The sequence below is a fragment of the Meleagris gallopavo genome, chromosome Z (genome assembly GCF_905368555.1).
Source record: "Meleagris gallopavo chromosome Z, MGAL_WU_HG_1.1, whole genome shotgun sequence".
NCBI classification, from domain to species: domain Eukaryota; kingdom Metazoa; phylum Chordata; class Aves; order Galliformes; family Phasianidae; genus Meleagris; species Meleagris gallopavo.
In genome coordinates, this window is record NC_139435.1 from 9171810 (window position 1) to 9197840 (window position 26031).

Sequence of the window (26031 nt, forward strand, 5' to 3'; positions counted from 1 at the left end):
TAGTATCTGTCATTCCTGTGTCTGTGCTATAAGCAGGGCTATAACGATCCAAAAGATGTGGCCTAGGCATGTCCTCACTGCATCACCCACCGATAGCTAGGCAGAGACACAGGTGCACTGGAAGCAATAAGGGTAGACTCAACAACCATCCTTTAGCAGAAGGAGGCAGGCAGCTCCCTTTGCTGGATTATACTAATGTGCTGCTGTGGCCCTGGGGCTGTTGGTGTGTGGCAAGGGTGGGCAGGTTGTGCACAATGCCTGGTGTGATGAAAACCTTTTTCCTGACCGGCGTGTGGTATCACAGCTGCAGCGCAGGTGGCCAGCTGGGCTGTGGGTCTGGGCTGTTTCCACTTCACTGATCAGAGCAGATTTGCAGCACATTGGTGGGAGGCTTGGGCTCTTTGTGTTGATTTTGCTGTATAATTGCAGTGAAAGCGGGAAGGTTTCAGCCAGCCTTAGCAGCCAGTGCCGATAGAGCACCTAAAGGCAGAAGAAAGTAATGCTGCCAAGATAGAATAGAATTAGGAAGCTTTTTACCACCAAGCTATACAGCGTGATACTGGTCTCCTGGCTCACAGGCCAGGCAGAAGGGAGCCAGGTTATGGTGGGGACAAGCATGTCCTGTCCTACCATCTCCCTCCCCTCTCCTCCCCGAGGAGCACAGCCACCAGCCTGCACTGTCCCCATTCCCAGCGCCAGCCACGCTCCCCTTCCCACACTGACTCATCTCTGTGATCAGAGAGCAGTCATCTCCTAGAATACAATCCTCCAGAAAGAGCTTTCTTCTTCCTCGCTAGTGCCTGTACTGTCTTGCCATCTACAAAGCTGCAGGACAGCCTGTCAGTGGTAGAGAGGAGCAGGTCCAGGCAGGGAGATGCACCAAAGGGCCCTTCATCACAGCAGTGAAGGCTGTGTGAGTCTGTGAAAGGCTGAGTAACGCACCAGGGAGGATGACATGCATGTCAGCATTGGGGTGCGGATGTGCTGAAAAGCGTTTTTTCCAAAGGAGCCCTTTGCCTGCTGCAGAACAGCACCACACTCCACCTGCACCAGGATGTGGGTCTGGTTCGTGTCAGTGAAGCAGTTAACACAGTGGTGGGGACAAGGAGGCAGCAGCTTGTGCCTCCTCCCTCAGTGCTGGCAAGGCCTGTGGAGGGTTGAGAGGGCACCGACATAGTTTCCATTCTCCTCTCTGCTGTGGGAATGAGTCTCCTGGGTAACAAGCGTGCCTTGTTCTGCTTCAAGCTGGCGGCTGGGCCTGGCTGCCTCCTCCCCCCATGTTTTGCTAGCCTGCGGTCTGTCCCTGTGCCCTACATCATCTCTTGGGCTCATCGCTGTTGCTTGAAGGGGCTCAGGTGGCAGTGTGAGGGCTGAGAGTGGGCTGGGAAGCGTGATAAGGTGCCTTGCATGGAGCAGCAGCCCCAGGCCTCGAGGAGGATCCAGCTATGGTGCTGTGGCCTCACGGGCTGTCCTGGGGGTGAGTAGCACCCGTAGGGCTGGAGCTGGCCCCCAGCGTTTGCACTATCCTGGTGGGGATAGGCACTGGGCTTTCAGTCAGAGATCTAGCTTGAATGTTACCTAAGTAGCTGTTTTAAAGGGTTCTGGTGTTCAGGGATCCAAGATCAACAGGCAGCTGCTTCCAGTAATAGTTCCTAACAGGCCTTTCTGGCATAGCTTTTTTGTGTGCCTCTCCAGACTGAGAAGCTTTTGCAAAGTGCTGTGCTCCCTTGCTTTATTTATTTGGTTGTTCCTTTGAGCGTGTCATGGTGTAGAGCAAAAATACTCAGCCATGTGATGATTCTTTGTTTCTTTGCCCTGTGTATCCGTGTTTACCTCTTCTCTGATTTGCCCAGTCCTCCTGGAAGCCTCAGTTTCAGAGGTGGGTTTTGGCTTGCAGATGTGGAGCTTCTTGCTCCATGAGGCCTTGGTTCACAGCACGGTATTTCTGGGAGCAGTGATGGCAGCAGCCCTCTGGGCAGGGGTAAATGGATGCAGTGGGCTGTTGTCCTTGCAGGATGGCTGTCTCAGGGAACCACTCCAGTGCTGCAAACACCAACCTTGGGACAGCTGTGAACATAGCTGTGGACCAGGTGGTTGTGCCCAGACTGAGACAAATATAAAACAAAACACACAACAAACAAAAAAAAGCACGAATTACTGCACTGAGGAAGGAGAGAGCTCAGGGTGAAAAGAAATGATGAAAAAAATCCCCCTATATTTTCCTAGGATAACGGAAGAGCCTGGCTTTTTGTAGGTGGCAATCCTTTGTTTCAGGAAGGAGGATCTGCTGTGGATTGTTTTGTACGTGTGCATGGGTTTGGCCCAGGTTATGGCCAGCACTGTAATCACAAGCTTGGGTCTTTGAGATTCCCCATGACAGGTGAACTGCAGAATCCATGTCATTGTGTGCAGTTCAACACTGACTGACATGCTTGTGGCTGCATCTCACTCTCAGGCTGGCTGTATTTGGGGGCACTGTATAGATGCTGTTGATGAATCTCTTTAGTACAAATCACTACAGAAATGTAAAAGAAGCTTCAAGAAGCTTCTTGTTGTTTTCCTGATTATTCTGTTTCCTCCCAGCCTCCTCCGGCTGTGCATTACTTTGCAGATAAATGTTTTTTCTTCAATGGCTCTCTCTGCCATGATCAACGGTGGGAACGCGTTACTCCAGTGCCCTTTGCTTTCCTTTACAAAACCAGACAAAATCAATCAGTTACAACATCTGAGACCCAAGCTCATCACAGAATAAGGTGCTGCAGCTCTATCCTATGATGTAGTTACTCATCTTTATGCTTTTCTTCATACTATCTTCCTGATTTCCCGATTCCTGTAAAAATCAATCCTCCATCTTCCAGCCTGATTTGTTCTCTCCCTTTCTCTCTTTCTTTGCTCCCTCCCATCTCCTGCCTTGTCTGAGGTCCCGCAGGGACTGGTTGCAAGCCGGAGCAGCTCTGCTGTGGGCATGCTTGCTCCTTCACACGCAGCAACGTCACAGCAGCAGCAGCAGAAGCATTGGAGATGTGATTGCGCAGACCCTCTGCATTGCCAGGGATGCAGCTGTGAATAAAAAAAATTGATTCTGTGTTTCCCACAGCATCCTGGTGAGAGAGCACAGAGCCTGCTGGAATCAGTGTGTTCAGCATTGCCGGAGCAGAGCATGTGCAGGGAGCGGAGACAGGCAGCAGAGGATCTGCAGAAAGGTGAGATGGAGAAATTAGTGGGGTGAGTGTTTGCCCTACTGTTGGATTTCAGTCCGTTCACTGTCCTGCAAAACGGCTGGCTTGTTTTTGCAGAGACTGCCAGCTTCCCAGTGAAGCTTAAAGATTTTATGACTGCTTTATCTGCTCAGAGACTGCATTGCTTTGGGGCTGTTGTGATTATAATTGATGCAAGAAAGTGAAGAGGCTGGTACTGCTGTGCAGAATGCGTGTTTGTCCATTGTGGCTAGGAAATAACGATTGTCATGTCTGGGGCTGGTTGAGCAGAGGCGAGCTTGCCTTGACAGAGCTTTCTTGGTGCAATCGCACAGCTCTCCATTGTGTCTGCCATGACAGCCGAGCCCACACGGATTGTTGTGATCCCACGAGCTGTCACACTCTCTGTCCATCCCCAGTGGTGATGCTGCTATGCCGCTCAAAAGCTGTTTTGACAGGCAGCGCTTCCATAAAAAGACAAACAAAGGACAAGGCAGAGGAAGGACTGTTGTCATTATGGCTTTTGGCTTTTACCGTTTTTATTTTTATTTTTTTAACACTAGTAATGCCTGAAAAAGCACAGGCCATTAGGATAAAATACTGTGGCAGGTAAAGCTTTGTTGCTGTGCAAAATGATGCACTGGGATCTGTGCAGACTGGAGTCCTTTGTGTCGCCAAGGGTGTGTCTGTGCTGGCTATGTAAATGAATGCTTTCTCCCTGCCTCTTTCTGTAGATTAGATGAGAAAGGTTATTTCATAATGGAGGAATTACTATTTTTAATTACTGGGATGAGTGGTCCAGGCTGGGTACCAGTTACCAGAGCTTAATTACATGCTCCTGTTATAACCAAATCCCTCTTTTCCCCCCTCCCTGCTTTCCTTCTTCTTCCCTCCCCCATCCCCTGCACAAATCCTTCCATCAAACTGCTGCCGCAAATGCAAAAGGAGAAGAGCTTGAACAAAGAGAAGGATGTATATCAGAAAGACAATGGTGAGAATGACAGAGATAACAATAAAGGAAAAATATAAAATAGTGGGATTTAGATATTTGTGATGCATTGATGTGACTGCAGACAAATGTATACATGGGAGCTTAGTAATGTTAAGTAAATAAGCAAACAGTGGCGCTATGGAAAATGCTGAGAATGTGTGGTTGCAGTTGTAGGTATCAGAGGAATGTGATCTTAATGGAGCCCTACCTCCTGGTGCTGCTAATGAGTGAGCTTGGCATGTCCGACCTCTTCACAAAACCCTTCTGCAGTGTGCCAGCTTGGCAGCTGCCTGGGGGCAACTGAGCATTGAAATAAGTTGAAGATAGCTCAGATAAAGCATGTCTAGGCATGTTAAGAACCACAGGACGATAGAAGTGAAGTGGTGAGAATCTGGCATGGCTATAGAGGAATCTTGAAGCAGAAGAGGCAGATGTGAGGAACATTACAGAGCTAGAAGAATAGAGAATTGAGGGTCAGAAACCAGTGGTAGAGGTCACAGGGAAGGATATGTGGGTTGTCATGGTTAGGGAGTGTAAATATGTGGTTGGTAATATCATTCTCCAGCCTCTCTCCCTGTGTTCCCTGAGATGGTCAGTGCATCATGAATCCCCCGCAGCTTTGCTGAGATTAGGCGCAATCCTCCGCACAGCCTTTTGTACAGCACTTGTCTGAAGGAACCATTTTGCTGCTGTGGTTTCTAGGCAGTTGCTCCCTTTCCATCCCCGTGGAGCGGCAAGGCTCTTCAGCCTCCAGCCTTTAGTACTCAGTGGAGAAGATGCACCCCGATTTACAGTTTAGACTACTAGGTGTGAAGTGTGGGATTTCATGGTGCAAAATGAATTCTGCTCACAGCTCTGTGACGATGTCCTGGAAGTGCTATAGGTCTTCCTTAACTGCTGTTCCTTCTCACCCCTGCCTGAAACCTTGCCTTATGATTTGGGAGCAGAATAGGCTCCCACAGAAGAGTGCTGGGGGCAAGGACAACATGTGTGCATTTGTAGATGCATCATGGTCCAGAGTTCAGGTTGTGATACAGAATATATGTATGCAGCATACGCGTACTTGTGTTGTAGAAGAAAATTTGTGTATGGTGTGTTTACAGTGTTTATCTAACAATAAAAATGTGATGCTGCATTCTTTGCTACATGGAAGGGAATGCTCCTCAAGATACACACGATGTGCCTAGCTGGAAGGTGTCACACTTACAGTAACATCTGTTAAGCAGTGAGAGTGCACAGAGATTATCTGTCTTGAGATGGCTTGAGCCTAAAAGATGGGCAAGAGCTTCTAGTGATTGGAGCTAGCTGAACGGATTCACAGCAGGGAGATCAGGTTGCTGTTGTGTGCCTCCTCTACTGCCTAGATGCAAAATGCTGGGATGAAGTATAGTTGGATCCAAGGCATCTGGACCTGCATTGCAGAATGTGCAGGTGCTTAGGAGTGTATGCGGTAGACTTGGAAATGGCCAGCTCCATTGTTGCCTGTCAGTGTGTCTGGGGCTTTAACAGCAATCAAGAAACGATTTCTCTGTCCCAGAGATGGCTTTAGTCCCAGTCTGCTGTTCCTGGTGAGCTCACTCTGGTGTTGTACCTGATAACCAAATGTTGACACACCTCTGGCAAACCAATATTGTGTTTTGCCCCGTTTTTCATTTATTTCCCAGTTTCATTAATGTTTTCCAATTTTTTTTGGAATGCCTTCTGTATTGTGTTTGAAGGGCAGGTTGATTGATCTCAGGTGGGTCAGTTCCCTTCCTCTTTCAGAACAGGTAAGGCTTACCTTGATTATTTTCCAGGGACGCAGATTTGACTCATTCCTCTTTTTCCTCATGGGTATTTTTGTTGAAAGCCCTGTTGTCAGTGGTGGTCATGTGATGATTCCTCATTGTTCTGGGATCAAGAATATTTTGTCCTCTGACTGGAGTGCCTTTGTCTGCTCAAATTTGTTTCCACTTCAAATGATTATTTCCTTTTCTGTGCCCTTTTTTCCTTGTATTGTCAACATGTCATTGACACAGCTTTCATATTCTTCTTCATGCCAAAACAGTATCAAAGACGATGTTTCTACTGAGCTCTAATATAATTCTCAGTGTGTTTATTCATTCCGTTTGGTCAGGAACCCTGCTAATTTCCTCACCTTGCTTGGTGATTCCAGGTGTTTTTCAATTATGATGTATGATCAAAGTCTTTCCTGCAGTACTTCTCTGAGCTCTTTGCTGGTTATGGTTTTATAACTGTTTTTCCTGATATGCAAAAGATCTGCTAATTACAAATAAAATTTAAAAAGAAAAAAAAATAAGATTTCATTACAGAGCTATTTGCTTTTTACCCTTCTGTTGGATGTAAACTGGACAAGCTTAAGATATTTAGTCCAAAGTTATAGGTTCTGGGGTGTAATTCATCTTAATAGGCAAGGTGCTGATGGACCTGAGCACAAATTAAACCCAAGAAAAGCAAACAAAATGTGAGAGATGTGATTTCTATGGGTAGGTGAGACACTGATCTGAGGAAGAGATGCCTCCCTGTCAGCCTTGGACATACTTGCATGAGAAAATTTTGTCCCCAGACTTGTGGAAGCCCTTAAAATCCATCTGGAAATAAGAAAGCTCACTTATCTGCTACGTTTGCTACTTTGTGCAAAGAGTCCTGATGGGGGCAAAGAGCTTGTGGCAGTCTGGTCTGTAGATCCAAATGAGCCAGAAGGTTGCACCATTCCAGAGCTGTGCAAAAGGCTTCAGGATAAGGCTTGAAGGAGCTGAGAGAACTGGTCTGGCAAGGGGTGAAATTTATAGTAATGATCAGCTATCAGTTACAGCTGCACTGGCAACTGGTCTTAGGGATTTATCATGTTGTCTGATGAGCAGGTTCCCTGCATGCCCCAGCATTCATCTGAAAGTTGGTTAGTCTCCAAAATGAAAGTAACAGGCTGTCAAAATGGCTCTGGTCCCTGATTCTGCTCCAGTTGTATCTCTTAATGAAGATTATTTTAGTGTTCATTTTCTGAAAGAAGTGGTGCACACTTCTTTCAGGGCCAGGGCACACTTGTTAAAAGGAGAGCAAGAGCAGGTCTATTCATAAACTCTTTCTTTCCCCACCACCATTGTGTTGTAGCCTCAGAAACACATAGATAATGTATTTTCTATATCCATCTGACACATGCAAATATTTCTTGCTGGACAAGGCTGCTGGTGGTTCAGCAGTAGTGACAGTCATGCTGCAGGGTTTTTTTTTCCCATGACATTCACATCAAGAAACTGCAGTGGAGGCCAGGCACTGTGCTTAGTACTCATTCTCGATAAGTGATGGGAAACCAGCACTACCACCAGGCCATCCCTCTCTCTCCAGCACAAGATACTCTCTGGAAGCAGAGACTGAGCGTCACTGCCATTTTGCACTCTGTGCGCTGGTGGCACAGCTATCACAGAGTGGTGGGAGCTCACAGGTCTTTCTGTCAAGAGGGGATTTGCTCCTCTGTAAATTATAGGGAAAAAAAAATCAGAACCTGTAGGGAAAATCTTAGCAAATATGCAGCAGATTTTTGCCCAGTACTTCCCTGGGACCTGCCATTACCTCAGGCTAGCATGTACTCTGTTCTTGAGGAAAGAATGGAACACGTGGACAGGAGGTGGGCGTTGGGCTGGGAGAGTCTGCTTTCTTGCTGGTTCTCAATTGCAAGAGACTCCTCTGTGCATCTGTGGCTCTCTTTATTCAGCAGCATTCCTTCATTCTGGTACCAGTTAAATCAAACAGTAGCAGGATTTTTTATTTTATTTATGTATTTATTTATTTTGCAAGAAGTCAAGTTATCATGTGATGTTTGAGCTAATGAGCTGCTCAACCATGATGCGATCAACCCAGAAGAAAAGTTCTTGTGCTTCTAAATGTTGTCTAACACAGACTGTCATTCAATGAGGTCATTTCTCTGCTTCCTTTGGCCCTCATGGAAGCATGCTTCCTGAAGGGAGCTAGGAGTCTTTTCTTCCTACATAGTTAGACTAGCCATATCAATTTGTTTTAACTGCTTCCTGTTTATCAGGGCCCCTTCTTTTGGTCTCTCTGGGTTCCCATGGCAAAGAGCAGGGATTTGCCACGTTTTCTGTTTACCTCAAATAGTGTAGTTGTCCTCACAGATGTCCTTCTCTGCAGGGAGAATGGCCTATCTGCACCACTGTTAGTGCAATTTGCTGTTCTTAGTAGTTAGACTTTTTCCAGTGCCTGCTTGCAGTGCATTTTTCCCTGTAGACCAATGCTAGGATCTTTCCCAAGTGGTACAGTCAGCAGTCGTCCTATGCAAAGGTCCCACAGAGCTGTAAATTTCTGGTCCTAAGACACTGCTAGCAGGCACTGAGCATCTTCCCTGGCTTTGCCTAGTTCCTTCTTGTGGTCCGTGGCTATAGTGACACATCTACCCCGAGGTTTGGCTTGCTGTGGTTGTACTGTCCTTCACCACTTGTTAGCATGTGAATAGCTGTAGTCACTTTTGAGGGATGTATTTTGCCTGGATGTAACTTATCGTGAGCAGTGACTGTAGCTTGACCCTTCAGAAGGACAGCAAATGGATTTCAGCATGCATCTGCACTCTGACATTTTCTGTAGCCAGCAAATTGTTCTTTCATCTACCTTCAGTGTCATCTTACTTAACCTACTGCTAAAACTTATCCTCCAGCTGCAGATCTTGGTGTTTGAAATGGCCACTGAGGAGAGCATCTTCCTCACCCAGATGTCTCCTCTGTGCCTCCGTTCCATGTTGTTTGCCTCATTTTCATTTCTGCAAACACTATTTATAATTACTGTAGTAATAACACTCTGAAAGTGGTGATTACTTCTTGTTACTGTAAGCCTGACAGCCTTCTTGTTCCCATTTGCTTTCCTTCTTTGTTTCCTTTCTTCTCTGCCTTTCAGAGAGGACTGGGGGAGAAGAAAGGCGAGACTTCACAAACACAGAGACCTTGCATTCCTTGAAATCTCAGCTCTCAGTACAGTAGAACTAGACAGTTTGTGGCACAATAACAGAGGAGGAAGAAGGGAACTGTCGGAAACAGCTATGTCCCAGCTGACTAGCAGCAGACATGAGGGTAGTTAAGACACAAAGGTGGCAACACTCATCGTATGTTGTTCAGTGTGCTTTTCACCGTATCTTATTGAGTCACCAATAGTAGTCAGTAATGTACTGAGTTATCTATTCTCTCTATTTCGGCTGGTGACTGCACAATCCTTGCAGACCCTAAGGAGAGCAACTGTCCTCTACCAGGCTTTGTGCTACTGACACGATTTGGTACTGCAAGGTGGAGAAATACTTTCATATGAAGCAATGTATTTGTACTTGTCCTGGAGTTACAGAAGGGTGATTTCCCTCTTTAACAGAGGATATTCCACAGACAGTGTTTTGATCTCCTGCCTTGTTGAGTGTTTCCCCCTTGGCAGAAATTGAGGTTGAAAAGGAAGCACTACAAAAACCTCTTGACCTGCTGATAAAAAGCAAAAGGAGCAAGCTACCAGACCTCCCTGGTTAAATAAGGCAAATTCACCAGACAGTATTTCTTTCAGCACAGACATGAGCTGAGGACCCAGTTCTCTCTCCAGGGCCCACAAGGAGAATTTGTATGAAGATAAGCAAAATTTCCCACACACCTACTCCAACAGTCTGTGGGCAAAACCCCACAAACTACAGACAGAAATGAAACTCCTTTCCTCAGAGAAAACCTGCAGAAAAAAAAGTGCCCTTGTTTCTTGTAGGCAAGTCTTTTTGTAAGCCTTGAGTTTTTGAGCTTGATGCTAACTTAAATAAGTGTGTATAAAGCTGTAACGTAATAGTCACAAAAATACACTTTGACAGGTTCCAAATGATCTGGCATTAAACTACAGAAAGTACTTGGAAGTAACACTGGTCATGAGAAATCTTATTTGTGAACAGCTGTATTTTAACATTAGGGTACATAAGGTAGAAATGGAAAGTTATGGTACAGTGTTTTTTAGTGTTGCTATGTAAAGCGGAGGACATCTCACTATTGACTTGGAAAGTGTGTGTAATTAGTCACCCCAGCTCAGAGTGATGACTGCAGGCTTGGAGAGAAATGAGAAACTTACCAGAAACCTGCACAAAGTCCTGGAAAATTCTCATAAAAGGAATAAAAAAATTCTCATAAAAGGAAGAAACTGGAATTATTGTATCAAATGAGAAAATGCAGAGTTCATTATAAGAAAAGATGAATCTTACAGAGAAGGAAGATAATGATTTATGTGCTGCCCAGCTTGCAACATGGAAATATTCCAGGGAGTTAAGGAAAATTATTTGAAATTAATAATAGAAATAATTTTCATGTATACTGTGATTAACTAGCCCATGAATCTTGCTGTTAAACTTCAAAGCCCAGCAATATTCCCTTGTTTGTGAATAACAAGACTACCTAGTTTATTTATAATACGTGCTCAAGAGAGAGGTTGCTGAGTTTTGAAACCTGGATGACTTGAAGCCCATCTCATTGTGAGGGTTCAACTGAGACAAGTTCTTTCTCACTGCTTGTTGTAGATGCTTCTTCTTTGACATCTGGTACAGAAACGACACAGCAGCTTCAAGAAAAATTTTCAAAAGTGAGCATGTCCTGTCTGGAAAGGTTTGGGAGCCTACAGTCTTGAGGTGTCTCCTTCGCCCTCTTGAGTGTCCTTGAAGTGGTTTAAAACAGAGTAATCAACTCTGATGCATCCCTAGGAACTCCAAACTGCTCCTCCAGTACAGCACCAAGGATTGTCCCTGTTTACTCTCCTTTTTCTCCAGAAGAGTATGTCTGTGCATCCTCTGCAGCCCAGCTTGACTTTCCTTAGCAGAAGACCTTGGTTAATCTAGGGTTATCAGATTTAGTTCATTAGACCCTTAATGCTCTGTTGAGCCCAATCATTCCAAGCCAAATTAGCACATGAGCTGTCTTCTAGAGTGTTATCTTAAAATAAATGTCTGACTCATGGCAGCTGATAGCTGTCTGTCCTGGCTGGAGCTTTACGTGCCGTGTTTGGTTTGTGTTGCCAGTCCCTGTAAGGGATAAGTTTCTTCTCTCAGAAGAAAAGTATGTGTAATCATTATTTGTGACTGGTCTGCTTCGTAAGTATTTTATGAAGGTCTGGCTTGCCTTTTATTAGTTCCATGGAAAATATTCTCTTACATAAATTAATGCTGTGGTTTCATCCAGATCCTCTGAGTTCTGCCTCATCCTTTGCAAATGAACATACAAGTATAGGGAGACCAGTGTCTGGTCAGAGGAAGTCTGAATAGTTTGGGATTGCTCAGAGGGGTGACAAATGCAAAAAATGTCACGCTCTCCTTGTCCTAAACAAGTATAAATAATGAAGATAAATGTTGGTATGCTCAAAAGAACTAACAGATAGCAACGGCTATGCTGTGTAATTAGCTGTGAAGATCACTAGTTCAGGACATTACAGGGCCCAAAGGTTGCAAGAGTTCAGAAAAAAATCAGGTGTTATCAGAGATGTCAACATGCAGCATTATGATTGTATAAGTACCCAGCTGTCTATGGAAAGGTTATGAAATCTGCTTCTTGACATAAGGCATTCTCTAATGGAGGCTGCCTGTGTTGGGGTTGAAAATGGAGCAGATGATCACTGATTTGCCCGCTTTCAGGTTATTATACCTAATGCAGAACTTCTGAACATTGCTAACCAAGGTGAAAGACTAGGCTGAACTGGTCATCTTATTCAGTCCACAGACTTCTGTGTGTTCCCATGCTGAAACAAAACCTCCCTGGGGCTCTTGATCTACGAAGGCTAAATATGTTCATCATTCTTTCTCCACTGTTTCTGAGCTACTGGCAAGAGTTGCCCTAGATTTTGTATTTCTTGGAAAAAAAAAGCCCCAACGTTCTTGGTAGACTTGTTTTCACCAGGAAGGTCGTACCAAGGCCTGCTCTGCAGTGCAGAGAGCAGCTTTTAATCTCACACAGTCTCACTTTGCAGCTAGAGCTAGGAAGGGTTAAAGCTTTCTGCAGTCTTGGCAGGAGTCAGCTGTTGGATGGAGCTGCTGTTTGAGAAACCATTTAGATATGCAGTGTGAAGAGAAGCATCTGATAAAACCAGCCTGCTGCTAGGATGCTTTTCTGTTTGTGTTTTCTTTTGGGGCTTCTGATCTGGTTGCGCACTGTACGTACTAAATTCTTTGTAAGACTGCATTTTAAAATAGCGACTCTCTGCAGATGCAGACAATCTGGCTGGCTGGTAGAACTGGTCCCCATCACTGTGAGGAAATGCCATACCTGCCTTGCTTCTCCTTTTCACTTGAATACTTCAGTCTTTGTAGCAAACCATCATGCTATGCTGTGTCTAATTCTGAAGATAATCCTGTGAGAGCTTCCTGACATCTGTAGCTGTTTTATATAAGGAGAGTTGGGGTGGGATGATACCTCAGTTATTTCAAGAACTTGTTTCCCTTGAAGTCCTTTGTTGCCCATTCTGCTTTTGCTCTTTTATCTCTGCAGCACACACCTGAGCAAGAATGGCTGCCTGATCACGTTTGCACATAGCAAGATAACAAATATGTTGGGAACAGCCATGTTATCTTGACATAAACAGTGCAATTGAATGTGTTCTCGGCAAATTTTCTGATGACATCAAGCTGATGAGATCTTCCATCAGAAGAGGGGTGGCCAGTAAGTACAGAGAGGTGATTGTCCCCCTCTACTCTGCTTTTGTGAAGCCCCATCTGGAGTACTGTGCCAGATCTGGAACCCCCAGACAGACAGAGAGCTTTTGGAGAGAGTCCAGAGGAGAGCCACAAAGATGATCAGGGGGCTGGAGCACCTCCCCTAAAGACAGGCTGAGGGAGCTGGGCTTGTTCAGCCTGGAGAAAAGAAGGCTGCGGGTGACCTCATTGCAGCCTTTCAGTACCTAAAGGGAGCCTACAAACAGGAGGGGAATCAACTCTTTGAAAGGGTAGATAACAGCAGGACAAGGGGAAATGATTTTAAGTTGAGGGAGGGAAGATTTAGGATGGATGTCAGGGGGAAGTTCTTTACAGAGAGAGTGGTGAGGTGCTGGAACAGGCTGCCCAGAGAGGTTGTGGATGCCCCGTCCGTGGAGTGTTCAAGGCCAGATTGGATGAGGCCTTGGGCAGCCTGGTCTAGTATTAAATGGGGAGGTTGGTGGCCCTGCCTGTGGCAGGGGGGTTGGAGATTCATGATCCTTGAGGTCCCTTCCAACCTTGGCCATTCAGTGATTCTGTGATTCTGTGAGTGGTGCAGATGACAGTAATAGAAGGAGGAGATGCCATCCAGAGGACCTTGACTTGCTCAAAAAGTGGGCACACGAGAATGTAATGAAGTTGAACAAGGCCAAACCACATGGGTTGGTATGTGTGCAGACTGGAAAAAGAACTCTTTGAGAGCAGCCCTGCAGAGAAGGACTTGGGGGTCCTGATGGACAAGAAGCTGTACATGAGGCAGCAGGGCATGCTTGCAACCCTTAAGGCCAATGGTATCCTGGGCTGCATTAACAGAGAGGTGGCAGGGACAGGGAGGGGACTGTCCCCCTCTGCTCTGCCCTCCCAAGACCTCTTCTGGAGTACTGCATCCAGGTCTGGGGCCCTCAGTACAGAAGGGATGTGGAGCTGTTGGAGTGGGTCCAGAGGAGGACCATGAAGAAGCTCAGAGGATGGAGCACCTCTCTGAAAACAAGTTGAAGGAGCAGGGCTTGCTCAGCCTGGAGAAGACAAGGCTCCAGGGACACGTCATTGTGGCCTTCCAGTACTTTTTACACAGTCTGGTAGTGATAGAGGAAGGGGGAATGGCTTTAAAAAAAGAGGAGAGAGTTTGGTTAGATATTAGAAAGAAATTATTTACTCTGAGGGCGGTGAGGCGCTGGCACTGCTGCCCAGAGAGCTGTGGTGCCCCATCCCTGGAGGTGCTCAAGGCCAAGTTGGATGGGGCCCTGGGCAGCTGAGCTGGTGGGGTCAACCAGCCCATGGCAGGAAGTTGGAACTGGGTGATCTTTAAGGTCTCTTCCTCCTGAGGTCATTCTCTGATTCTTTGATCTTACATGCTTCCAGGCATTGGTCAGACAGCAGCTCTCTGCATAAAACTGCAGACATGGTCTTCAGTCCTTCATGTCTATACAAGGAGCATGTTCTTGAGGCTGCCAGCTGATAGCAACAGCCCTAGTTCATGGCTAAACCCTGGGGAAAGTGCAGCCAAGGAGGAGTTAAGCCTGGTATTTTTGCTACTGAGTCTGCCTAGCAGTTTTGTTTGCTGATAGGATTTTTTCTTATCTGAATGGGTTCTTGAATACTTTGGGAATCACATAACAGCCAGGCTCCAGTGCCTAAATGGATCCATTCACGAAGGAATTGTGTAATTTCTGCTTTTGTAAAATCCTAGATATGCTTTTATAGTACTCATAATTTGAAGATGCTATGCAAATATGGTCCCTCCTCCCTGCTGCCACTAGAGCATGATATAAAGGATATACTGTGTTCAGAGACTAATGCAGCAGCAATTTCAGTGCAATACTAAAAGCTAGCAACATTAGAGTCTTTTCTCCTCTGTGGATTTGCATATGCTAATTAGGAGCATATGCAGTGGGGGTTGGGGCAGAGGATGGGCTGTTGGAGGAGGAGGGGCAGATTCCAACCCAGATCACCCTACTACTTCTTAAGTTGGGCCCTGCAAGTGTCTCCTGCTGAATGCCACATGCCAGCTGGTGAGTCACGAGCAGAAGAGCGCAGACTTGGGAGAGTCGGGTTTGGTCTCTGTCCAGCCCCATGGCTGCTGGTATAGAGCTGCTGCATGAGCTGTTTCTAATGGCTTCTGTAACTCAAAGTGCCCAATGCAACTGGGTCTTATTTTCCTCTGACTAGGAGGCAGTACCTGTTCATCCTTAGTTGTGTGTTTGTTAGGCATGCATGTATCTACTATTTACTTTCATCTCACTCACCCTGTCATCCCTGCTGGCAGGCTCCTCACCGCTGACCACCACATGCTGCTGTTTCTGTTTTGAACACAACATAATCCTATGTATTTTTGGGATGTGATGATAGTGAGCTGAGTCAGGCTGTCATGAAAACCTCTGAAAAAAAAGCTGAGGCCCAAGCAGCACCTTGATGTGGAAAGGGAAGTGATTCTCTTCTGGGGGTTTGCTCAAAATGACAGAGGAACCACCCTGAGCTAAGGCAGAAACTTAGGAATCATCAAATCCTTGTATCTTGCAGCAGCCCCCACTGTTAGCACTGGGTCCTGGAGTATTCACCCAGGGCCACCCAGAAAAGCTACCCTCATTCTTCTGTCTGTTCTCTGAGGCAGGAAAAAAGCAGTGGAGGCTTACGAAGAGTTCCTTCCGGTTGCACTGTTCTTCCAGCCCTTTTGCCTGGAGGTAAGCTGACAGAGAATGAACTGGATCTCTCTCCCCCCATAGAGCAATGAGAAGACGTCTGTATTGTGCCTTTGTCTGCAAGCTCACAAACTGTTTGTTTTGTAGATCTGTATAATTTCTTCAGCCATCTTAATGCAGATGCCATGTAGGAGTCAGGGATTCACATGAAACCATAACAAAAGAACAAGCAGCTCTAATAGTAAAGAATTTTGGCTAACTCATCTATTAAACCAGATGCCCAGCTCCTAACCCTGTTTTTCCATCTTTCACCTTTCAGTGTCTTGTTTTATCTGAGGTAAGATGATGATGACTGAAACCAAAGCCATTCAGAAAGACGCAGCAAGAACCCTCACAGTTAAAGGCTTACACGGAGCATTCAAGTTTGTAGATTAAGTGGCAGAGATCTGTAGAAATAGTAGTCTGTTCAGAAAAGCCAGCCTCCAAACAGCCAGCATCTCCTCCAGCTGGGAGTTCTGATCATCTCTTCTTCTTTCATGTTATATATGCAGACTCTGTGTATTGAAATTATATTTATTTCTAAATTCTCTGCATGCTTCTCTGCTATTGCATTACCTATTCTGAGAAAACCTGTATCGCTGTCTGTTGAACCCAGCCACACCTTGCGGGCAGCTGCCAGCAAACTCCAGAAGTGTAACCAGAGAGATAATAATGGAGTATGCCTGGAGCTCTGTGACTGCCACATCTAGCACATCGGGATTTGCAGGCAAGGCTCTGATGGCTCTTGCACTTTCTCAGTGCAAGAAGTACTTAAGAAGCCAAGGAGCTGCACTGACCACCCTCAAATTAGCACAGCATCTTCAGACTTGTGGATGGGGAAAAACTGGGGGCCTTGCAGAAGCCTTGCAAGGAGAGAGGTGTGGAGCCTGAGCAGTGCTGTGTTGTCTGTTATCTGCAATGTGCTGTATCCTTTCTGAAGCATAATGCATCTTGGCAGGCAGCTCTCAGGTCAGTGCTAAACCACCCCTTTGTTGCTCAGCACTTCTCTTTCTCTGCTTACCTAGAGCTTTGCTGCAACTTAGAATTTTTTCTTTTTGTATAATGAAGGGTACAAGCATTGATAATTCTCCACCACATCATAGATATCTCATGAAAAGCTGTTCTCTGCTTTGCATTAGCTTAATTCATGAAAGGCATCTCCAGATAATGAGATGTCTGAGCTGACAGAATAGACAACCCATATTTCCCCTTCAGCAGCAGATGGTGTCAGTATGGAGTAGGTTAAGAATTTTGACATTTGCAATCAAAATGGCTGTTGCATCTAGAGTCACGGTGCTTCTTGCATGCCTCCCTGCCTTGCTCTGCCATGACACAGTTTTCCAGACAGAGATTGTTGCTGGATAATGCTATGTATGCTATTATGTGCATAGGATTAAGCAGGTTTCAGCACTGTGTGCTTCTGCTATGATAATTAAGAAAAATGAACTGACTGGGCTAAAAGTGTCTGGATGCAAACTGTGTATCCCTCCTTCTGAAATCCCCCACTTGCAAAGGAGTGGGATTGCTTTATAAAGAGCTTATCAACCCCAGTAGAATGTGAAACTACTGTGCCTGCTGGATTTTACAACCCAGCACAGATCTCAGCCTATCACACCCTAAAGAGAAGAGAGTGGATCCTTCTGCAGTCTTTCAGAATTGGAAGGAGAACCAGTGGATAGTATGGCCAGGGAGGACGGGGTTGGGAAATTAATGATCCTTGTGCTGACAGTGCCACTGTCTAACTTCCCTGCATCCCTGAGACATGAGAATATCTTAAGGGAGACTTGTGATACCTAGGGCACAAAAAAGTCGTGCATATCCCTAAGGAAGCTATCAAAATGGCTCCTGTCAGGAGCTGGCAGCATTTTTTGTATGATACTGGCCTTTGGAACCATGTGCTGTAGGTGCGGGCAGCATTCATCCGCTGCAGCACATGTGACAGTCAGTGATTCACAGTCTGCCTGGGCAGCCTGTGCTGCCATCAAAACCAAAGAGCTGGGCTGAGCTGCGGAGAGACAGCTGGGAAATGGCTGTATGTCGCCTCGCCTGACATTTTGCTGTCAAATGTCAGTGTGTGCCTATGCAAACCTTGTCCTCCCACAGCAGCATCTGCAGCAATGTGAGGTGTGCACTACTTGGCAGGGCTGGGCAGCAGATGGGTGCTGGTGCTCTAAGCAGCCATTTCCCAGAGGCAGTAAAGATGTGCTTTAGCAATGAAGCGTTTGGTTGTCACCGCTTGTATCCGAAAAATGATGCTTTTCAAGCTGTTGCATTGTGGCGACACTCAGAACACAGCAAAACCTTATGGAGAGGCATGATGTAAGTGTTACAACCATCTACCAGGGTAGTAACAAGGGAAGGAGAGGTCCCAATGAGCAAATAAGCACTGCAGAACCAGAGCTAGCTCTTCCCACAGTGCTGGGGAATAAGTGAGGATTTGTGCTGCTATGTGCATCATCAGTGATGCACAAAGTTCAAAATGGGGCAGAAACACAGCTCTAGCTGTTGAACACCATTTTCGGCATGTTTGCGTTAGGCGTAGAGCCAGAAGCTGTTGTTACCAGTAGTGGTTCTTGAACGATGTAATCGTGGGAATCCCTAACATGCAAAATCTACTCTCAGGAACCAGATGGAGAACATAATCATTCCTTTCAGTCAATATGGCAGAGACTGTGGGAAAGGAGCAGGGCCTTGTGAGACAGAGGAGTCAGTGAAGGGAGAGGGAAGGGTGATATAAGCACCAAGAAGTCTACTGGCAGGGCTGGTTTAGGGTCGCCTGGTAGGTCCCTGGGTGTGGTCCAGGTGACTTTTCTTTTTCAGAGCCTAATTCTGGGTGTATCATTTGCCCCACACATGGGTCTCTGGTAGAGTCTAGCCTGATCCACAAGGCTTGTCAGCTCACTAACACCACTGTTAGCATCAACTTCTACATCAGTGGGTGTTTGCTGTAAACCCTAGGTCTGTTTCCATCTTTCTGGGTTTTTTTTCTTCTGCCAAAACATCCTGTATCTGTGAGAATCGCTATTATGCGTGGGAGAAAGTTTGATCAGCTTTATTTTAGCATCTTTTAATTGCTATTCTTATGCCATGAAGCTGACAGAACTGAAGCTCTTGATCTTTCTGTAGAGCTGTCTCACTGCTTGCAGTGTTCTGATTTCATTTATCCCACATTTCTTAATTTCCTCTCTGCACTCCTGTATTCCTTTGCAGCTCTGTTCCAAATCCATTGTCATTTCATAGTCATGAGCACTGGGTTTATGTAGATAAAGACTCAGATACTGTTAGTGTCACTTTGAAGCCTAATAGTGATGGAAGCCTAATAGTGACCAGAGATTGCAGTGTGCAGTGCCAGGATGCTGTGAGCACTGAGGATGCTGAGGGATATGAGCACTGAGGATGGAATATGGGATATGAATTGCTGACCTAGGATGTTCAGACCAGGGTTTCCAAAACAAGGAATTGATATGTAAGACCCTTAATTTAGTTTTGAATTCCTTGGGATCACCGTGGGTCAGTGGGGTTTTTTTGAGATTTCTCCTTGACCACAGTGCCTTAGCTGCCCTTCCCCAATCTTCTCTGCATTGTTTTCTCTGAAATGCAGAAGAGAATGCAAAAAGGAAAACTCTCCAGACTGCTCTGAAAGCTCTTGCTGTTTGGTCCTCAAGGACAGCTGGGGAAAGAGAAATGAATATGTTCCCTGCTCTCCTATGTCTCATGCTGATGAACATCTTCCTCTAGCTTTATGACAGACTGTTATTTACTGAACATGAGGTGCTGGCCTCTTAGTGTCCTGGTTGTGTGAATCCTGGGTCTGTGCATTGTAACAGCAGTCCTGTTGTGAAATACATTAAATAACTGAATGAGGAGGTAAGTGTCAGGTTTTCCTGTGCATGTGCAATGGGCGCCATCAGCATTGAGGGTTTCCTTTGACCCAAAGCCTGTGCAGTTCTTTGGCTACTTGAGTGAAATAAGTTCCCTCAGAGAAGTTTGAGAAGTGTCAGCTGGAAGCACAAGGATTGTCCCAGGAGACTGGAATGGAAGGGGCATTTCTGTCTTGTCTTGTAATGCTTTCCCTGAGGAAAGGTTGCTCGGAGCCTTACACTGGGATCTTGTACTGACAAAGAACACCACTTAGACCTTGAAGTCTTTGATCAAACAAGGGAGGCTTCAAATATTCATGCCTTAATTGAGAAGTGACTTTCTTTGCATTTCTGTCTCTGTCTAGGTATCTGAATTCCCTCATGAGAAGTGTCCTACCAGTTTCTCATGTGCAGCCGCACCGTCCATGGGTAGCAACAGTTTAACTGATGTCCTGAAGAGCATTCCTCACCATGGATAGTCCACCAAAGCTGACTGGCGAGACTCTGATTGTCCATCACATTCCTCTTGTGCATTGCCAGGTCCCGGATAGGCAGTGCTGCTCTGTGAACAAAAGGACCAACCCCTTCTGTCAGCCAGATCTTGGCATTACACGCACCTCTACCCTTCCAGAAAGAGACCTTTCACAGACCGACTCCTTGGTGTACAGCAGCTTTCTCCAGGCCTCTGAATCCTCAGCAGAGGCCTCAGACAACAAAGAAGGCAAAGTAAGGGACTTGGTTGTCCCTAGTGCCAGTAAGCGACACAACCCTTTCTTACTGACTGAGGGTGAAGATCTCAGCATCTTTGGGGATGACTTGGGTCAAAAGTCTTTCCACCTTCACAACTCCCTTGTGGGTGGCAAACCTCCCTTTCATCTGCATGAGCTGACGTTGCACCCTTTCCACCTCCACGACTCCAACCAGATTGTGAAATCCTGGAACATGGCAAGCCGATCCAGTGTGGTAGATGGGCAAGAGGACAAAATCAGCAGTGATGACATCCAGAAGAGGAACAATGCGAACCGGTGCCACCAGGCCACAGAACGCATGGAGCTTGATGAATGCAGCTGCAATCGTGGCAGCTCCTCCAGCTTCTCCTTCGATGGTGGTGACCAGGAGTGGAATCAAAATACAGGTGAATCACTGGGGAACCATGATGCCCTGCATAGCCGGACGTGCAGCTGTTCCAGCTCAGACCTCCAACACTGTCGCTGCTACAGTTCATCAAGTCAGTCTGAAGTGATTGACCAGCAGATGGGCTACATCAGTGACTCTTCTTGCAACAGCTCTGATGGGGTGCTGGTGAACTTCAGTGCTCTCTACAATAAAATGAATGGCCATTCTCGATCTAACCTGAATTCAGCCAACCTGTCCTGTGACTCTTCCTTCTGCAGCCACTCAGACACAGGGGCTTTTTACTTGGATTTGCATTCGTCACCCACAGAGTCCAAGATGTCTTGTGAGTCTCATCACCCGGAGAGTTCAGGGAAGACATGTGAGTGTCACCGTTCTTCCTCACCAGTTCTTGATGCTAACTGCAACTCCTACCACCTCCACTGTGAGCCTTGCACTTCAGAGAGCTCAGACCTCACTGCCTGCTTCCAGAGCCAAGCACGGCTTGTTGTGGCTACTCAGAATTATTATAAGCTAGTCACATGTGACTTGTCTTCCCAGTCATCTCCCAGCCCCGCAGGATCTTCCATAACTAGTTGCTCAGAAGACCAGACCAAAGGTAGCCCAGCTCAGCCCACTGAATACTATCTTTTTAGAAGGCCTGACCTAAGAGAAGAAGAAGGCAATGTGGAGTGCAGTGAAGAGGAGACAAAGGGAGAAACCACAGAGAACATGATTGAAGGCCAGGTCTATGTAAACGTATCGCCACCTAACCTCAACACAAACCGGCAGCGCTCCAGAAGCTATGATCAGAACCTGGACAGGAGTCCTGGCAACAGGCTGGGGTCTTTGGAGCGTATGGTGAGCTGTCCAATTAAGTTGAGTGAAAGTCCAGCAATACCCATTCAGAGCTCCCCACCAAAGCGAGTGACATCTTTTGCTGAACTTGCTAAAGGCAGGAAAAAGAACAGCACCTCGCCACCACTTCGGTGCAGTGGAGATTCCTCCTTGGAGTTCTCCCCTATCCCTGAGGCACAACGGGACTGCCCAACCTTCCTTGAAGAAAGAGCTCACCGCAGCCAGAGTCTTCCACCCATGCCCTTCATCCATGGCCTGAACCGAAGCTGCGAGGGCTTCTGTTTGAATCACCCTTTTGGGGACAGACAGGCTTTGTGTTCCACCAAAGACTCAGGACCCAATGAGACCGTCCCCAGTGGGCATGGGGCAGGTGAGCAAGCCTCTCTCACCCTGCTGACGGAGGCAGATGCCAACTTCTCAGGTAGTTCTACCAGTGGCCATGGACAAAGAGATGTTAGAGCTCGAGCAGACGGTAAGGAGTCAAACTAGACAGAATGGAGAAGTAATAAAAAAAAAAGACTACTCTTTGGGACTAGAGGGAAGCAGCAGAGGAACCTGCATAGTAGTGAGAGACCAGAGTATGTGCAGTTTGTTTCCAAGCCTGCTAAGTCTCTGGGACAAAGTTCTGATATGCTTATTTCAGACCCAGCTTGTCCTTGTGTTTCTTTAGAAAATTGAGGTTTTCTGCAAACCTGTAATATCATGTAAGGGAGGAAATTACATTAGCACTTAGGGAGTTTGCAGCTTGGATGTTTATTTCATTCTGACTTCTTTCTAGGGCATGGTATTCCCTCAGTCTATGACCTCCCCTTAGCTCCCAAGACAGAGATTCACAGGTACTTGGCAGAGCTGACTTCCAAGCAGACAAAGAGAAGGGAAACCATTGAGTACTTTTTCAGTCTTTCTTTTTTGAATCTGTTTGAGATAGAGCTGGGGAGGGAAGTGGCACAGCCAATCATCTCCTCTTGATGTGTGGCTCAGAGAGCTTGCACAGTCTCTGCCAGCACTTACAGTATGAGTCCTAAAGGGATGAGAGAATCTGTGTGTCCTTGCCTGTAATGTTCTGGCTACGTCTCACAGAACTGCAGCAGAGGTTCTTCTGGAAGGGCACATGACCATTGCCAGGGCAGTTTTCCCTGCACCTTCTGTGGAAAGCTTGTAGTACCTGATTTGCTTTTCACATTGATCTTGACGTTATGTGTCCTGGTGAGAAAGCTGTGTAACAGTTCTATAAGTTGTTGAGGTACGGCCATTTCTCCAGCATGGCAGGAGTCCCCTCTCTCTCTGCTCTAGACAGTTATTGTATTTGTTTCACAAGTAAAAGCCAATCCAAAATGGATCTCTGACCAGGCTGCTGCAGTAAATAGCCTCTGATATGCTAAGGATGTGCCATTTGATGCGCTGCAGATTTCTAGCAGGAGACTGAAAGAGCACTTAAGTGCAGGTATGAAAGAGATTTTGACCTTTGGAGCAAGATATTTCTTTTGGTCATTATCCTGGCTTGATTTTTTTGAGCCTTTAGCTTGCACTTAGTGCAGGATGGCAGGGAGAGAAGGCAGCCATGGGAGCAGCAGAGTTGCAGAGACAATGCTTGGACGGAGCAGGAGCTACTTAGGGAGTGGGAGGAACAGGCAAGCAGAAGCTCTCAGAGCAGTATAGCCTACATCCCTGGCTGCACTACATTCCCGTGCAAAACAGCAAGGCTGTAATTAGAGCTGTGCTGAGAACTGCTGCCAGCAGTTGGAGAAGAGCTGCCTCCAGATCAAAGCAGCATGCAAACCTAGGTGGTCTGATAAGGAACCAGAGAGAAAGCAAGCCCTGCTAAATGCTAGCTATAGGGAAGGAGGGCAAGCATACCCCAAGGAGAGCGGGGAATGGTTGGATTAAGACCTGTGGTGCTCATAATACTTGCGGCAAGTTGGGTGAGTTCACAGCACTTGTGAGAGGAAGCAGTCCTTTGATATATAAAATTTTGTAGTACTGCAGTGCATTAGGCTCTGTCTTTGGGCATTGTCTGGGCAGAGGCAGGTGTCTGAGGCCATGGCTTTTGCTGTTCTGGGATGAAGGAATGTGGAAAGGGTGGGAAGCTGGACCAGGAGAGAGAAACCCCCAGTACAACACCTTACTCTTCAAGACAGCTGTCAACAGCTGGAAACTTCATTTGAAGGCACTTGCCCTCACCCTACCAGTTCATGTGTGTAACTGGTTCTTGAACCACTCATTTTTTGGCACTGGTCTCTAGCTCATCCTCTTCCTCCAGTAGCTGAGAGCACGTTCTCTTTTTCCAGTGATCCACCATATTCATGACTACTGTCATTTTGCCTGCCCTCACATACGGTCCCCTTTTCTCTCCCTAAAGGTGGAGGCACAGAGAGCAAGCCTGTGGTACGCTACAGCAAGGACCAGCGTCCCACAACACTGCCCATCCAACCGTTCGTTTTTCAGCACCATTTCAGCAAGCCACCCAAGACTCGTGCTCTGCACAGCCATTTTGCCTCCAGTCTTTCCCAACTTTACAGCTTATCCAGCAACCGACCTGCAAGCCAGCAGATCTCTTCGAGTTCCCAGAACTCTGCTGCCCTGGCAGAGCAGTCAGCAATGGCTGGAGGCCAAGCCCATGGCATGCTCCTGACCCAGCGTTCAGCAGATGGAGCTGCCTCTCTTAATGATGGGTGCATCAAGAAGACGGCCCCGGAGACAACCCGGCCATCCCCACTGGGCAGTTACTCTCCTGTGCGATGCAACGTGCCTTTCTTTCAGAGCATGGACTCCTCTTCCTCGCCCACCACTGAGCGAGCTGGAGAAAGCCAGCCTCCCAGGAGCAGGTCCTGCCCCATCTCTGCCAGCCTGCTTCCAACCAGGTCTTCCCCTGCTGTCAGCGCCATGCAGCCCACTCAAGTCACCAAAGTTGATGCCCCGAGGCAAAATGAGAACCTCAGGCCTGTTCCCAAGAAAGAGGCACCTCTGGAGCCAAGCCCACCGTTCTCTGAGTACCGACTCCACAGCAGGTCCCTCCTGCCCCTTTCTCTGAGTAGTGTGCCGATGAGCCGAGTGGGAGCCCAGGCAGATCCCCACTGGAGGCGTGGCAGTGAGACCAGCAGCTCTGGTCCACTGAGCAGCATGGGAGGACGGCCCCTCAATGGTAGGTACCCATCCACTGGTATGTGCTGATGAAGAACATCTCCAGTTCCTTGATGATGGATGCTCCCCATAACACTACCCTTCCTACAGCCACAACCTGGACCAAAATTGAGTCTGGGTGCTGTGGTGGCACCCAATAGCTCCCCTCATCACTCTGCCTGTGTGTTCCTTCAGTTCTGCCTCCTACACAGCATTTCCAGAGGGGGATACTGATCCTCACATTCCTCATGCCAGGTGCTGGCACCCTGAATCTGCCCTCCCTGTGCCTACAGCCCCCAGGTTACTCAGGCTCCTACTGTGCCTGGCTATGGCCACCACCTCCCTCTGTATGTATGTGCTAATGTCCTGAAATGCCACTGGACTTCAACTAACTTGCTGTCTCTCTTTCTCTGTTTTTCTTCCTTCTCATCCTTCTCTCCCTGTTTGCCCTCCACGCCCTCCTGTCTGCTCATGTCCTTCCACCTGGTGCACGCTGCCTGCGGCATTGTAGCGAACCACCTCTCCCCTCAAGCGCTGAAGTGGCGAGAGTACAGGCGGAGGAATCCCCTGGGCCTGGACCGTGTTTCAGGGCTGCCCAGCTTAGCCAGCAACCTAGACAGGAGACAGCAAGAGCCCCGGCTGAACCGAGGGAATCCCATCTTTGAGTTCCCTGGCTCTCTCAACACCAGCCATTTCCACTGCAAGCTGAATGGTGCGCACTGCCCTTCTGCTGTTGGGTCTGGGGGTGACCTCAGGGCTCCTGTTCAGTGTCCCAGCTATGCCTGGCCTCGTCACCAGTCTGCATGCTGTGAGAAGTAGTGTTGATGCTTCTACTCACAGTGCGGCTGTAGTGTACAAGAGGAAGGTGAAAATTGTTTACTGGTGGGTACAACTCCTGGAGCCTCTCTTCTTCTCCATGAGCTGAGAGCGGTTAGGTCTGGCTCTGGGCTGGACTGAAGGGACAGCTCAAACCTCAGCAAGTGCTCCAGGGCTGTTTCCAGCTTATAGTTCATGTCTCATACTGCAGTTGTGGCCCTTGAAGATCTTGTGTCTGTGCCCTGCAGTGTCTGCTCATCTGCACCAGCCACATCAGCATGCTAGATGCTGGGTTGTAGCTCTCATGGGGCAGCTTGTCCATGCTTTGCCATTAAGGTCTTCCATGTTCTCCAGAGACAGTGCGAGAAAGACAGAGGGGACTGATCTGCTTTTGGTTGAAGCTTTGAGAGTCCTCCAGGAGAAGCAGGAGGGTATGTCAGAGGGAGAGTATTCTTGTGATCAGATCCAAAGCTCTACACCTCCCTCTCCCAACCCAAACAGCTTCTCCACCCCTCTTTTGTGGGAGAATGCCTGGCATGGAACTGAGGAAACAGTCTGTAGGAAAATAAAGCTGTATGAAAGAGCATTCATAGAAGTCTCCCCTTGAAAACAGAGTCTCTCCCAGGGGTTAAGCAGAAGGCATGTTGTTTATTGCCTGTGAATGTCTGTGTCCCACATAGGGATTCTCTGTGTGCTCCTTCTGATCAGCTTA

General features: G+C 47.1%; 1 protein-coding gene across 11 annotated transcripts in view; it reads left to right on the forward strand.

Annotated features, from left to right (window-relative positions):
• RUSC2 (RUN and SH3 domain containing 2) overlaps positions 1 to 26031 on the forward strand; it is a 53425-nt gene that overhangs the window by 17084 nt on the left and 10310 nt on the right. For 3 of the 11 annotated variants that reach the window (XM_085213219.1, XM_085213218.1, XM_085213216.1), the window contains exons 2-6: positions 3098 to 3203; positions 15486 to 15555; positions 19778 to 21855; positions 23743 to 24525; positions 25015 to 25215. In XM_085213219.1, the coding sequence (XP_085069345.1) occupies positions 19884 to 21855; positions 23743 to 24525; positions 25015 to 25215 (2956 nt within the window). In that variant the 5' untranslated portion in view covers positions 3098 to 3203; positions 15486 to 15555; positions 19778 to 19883. The remainder of the gene's footprint in view (positions 1 to 3097; positions 3204 to 15485; positions 15556 to 19777; positions 21856 to 23742; positions 24526 to 25014; positions 25216 to 26031) is intronic. The other 8 variants (XM_085213215.1, XM_085213214.1, XM_085213213.1 and 5 more) reach the window with 4 other exon arrangements.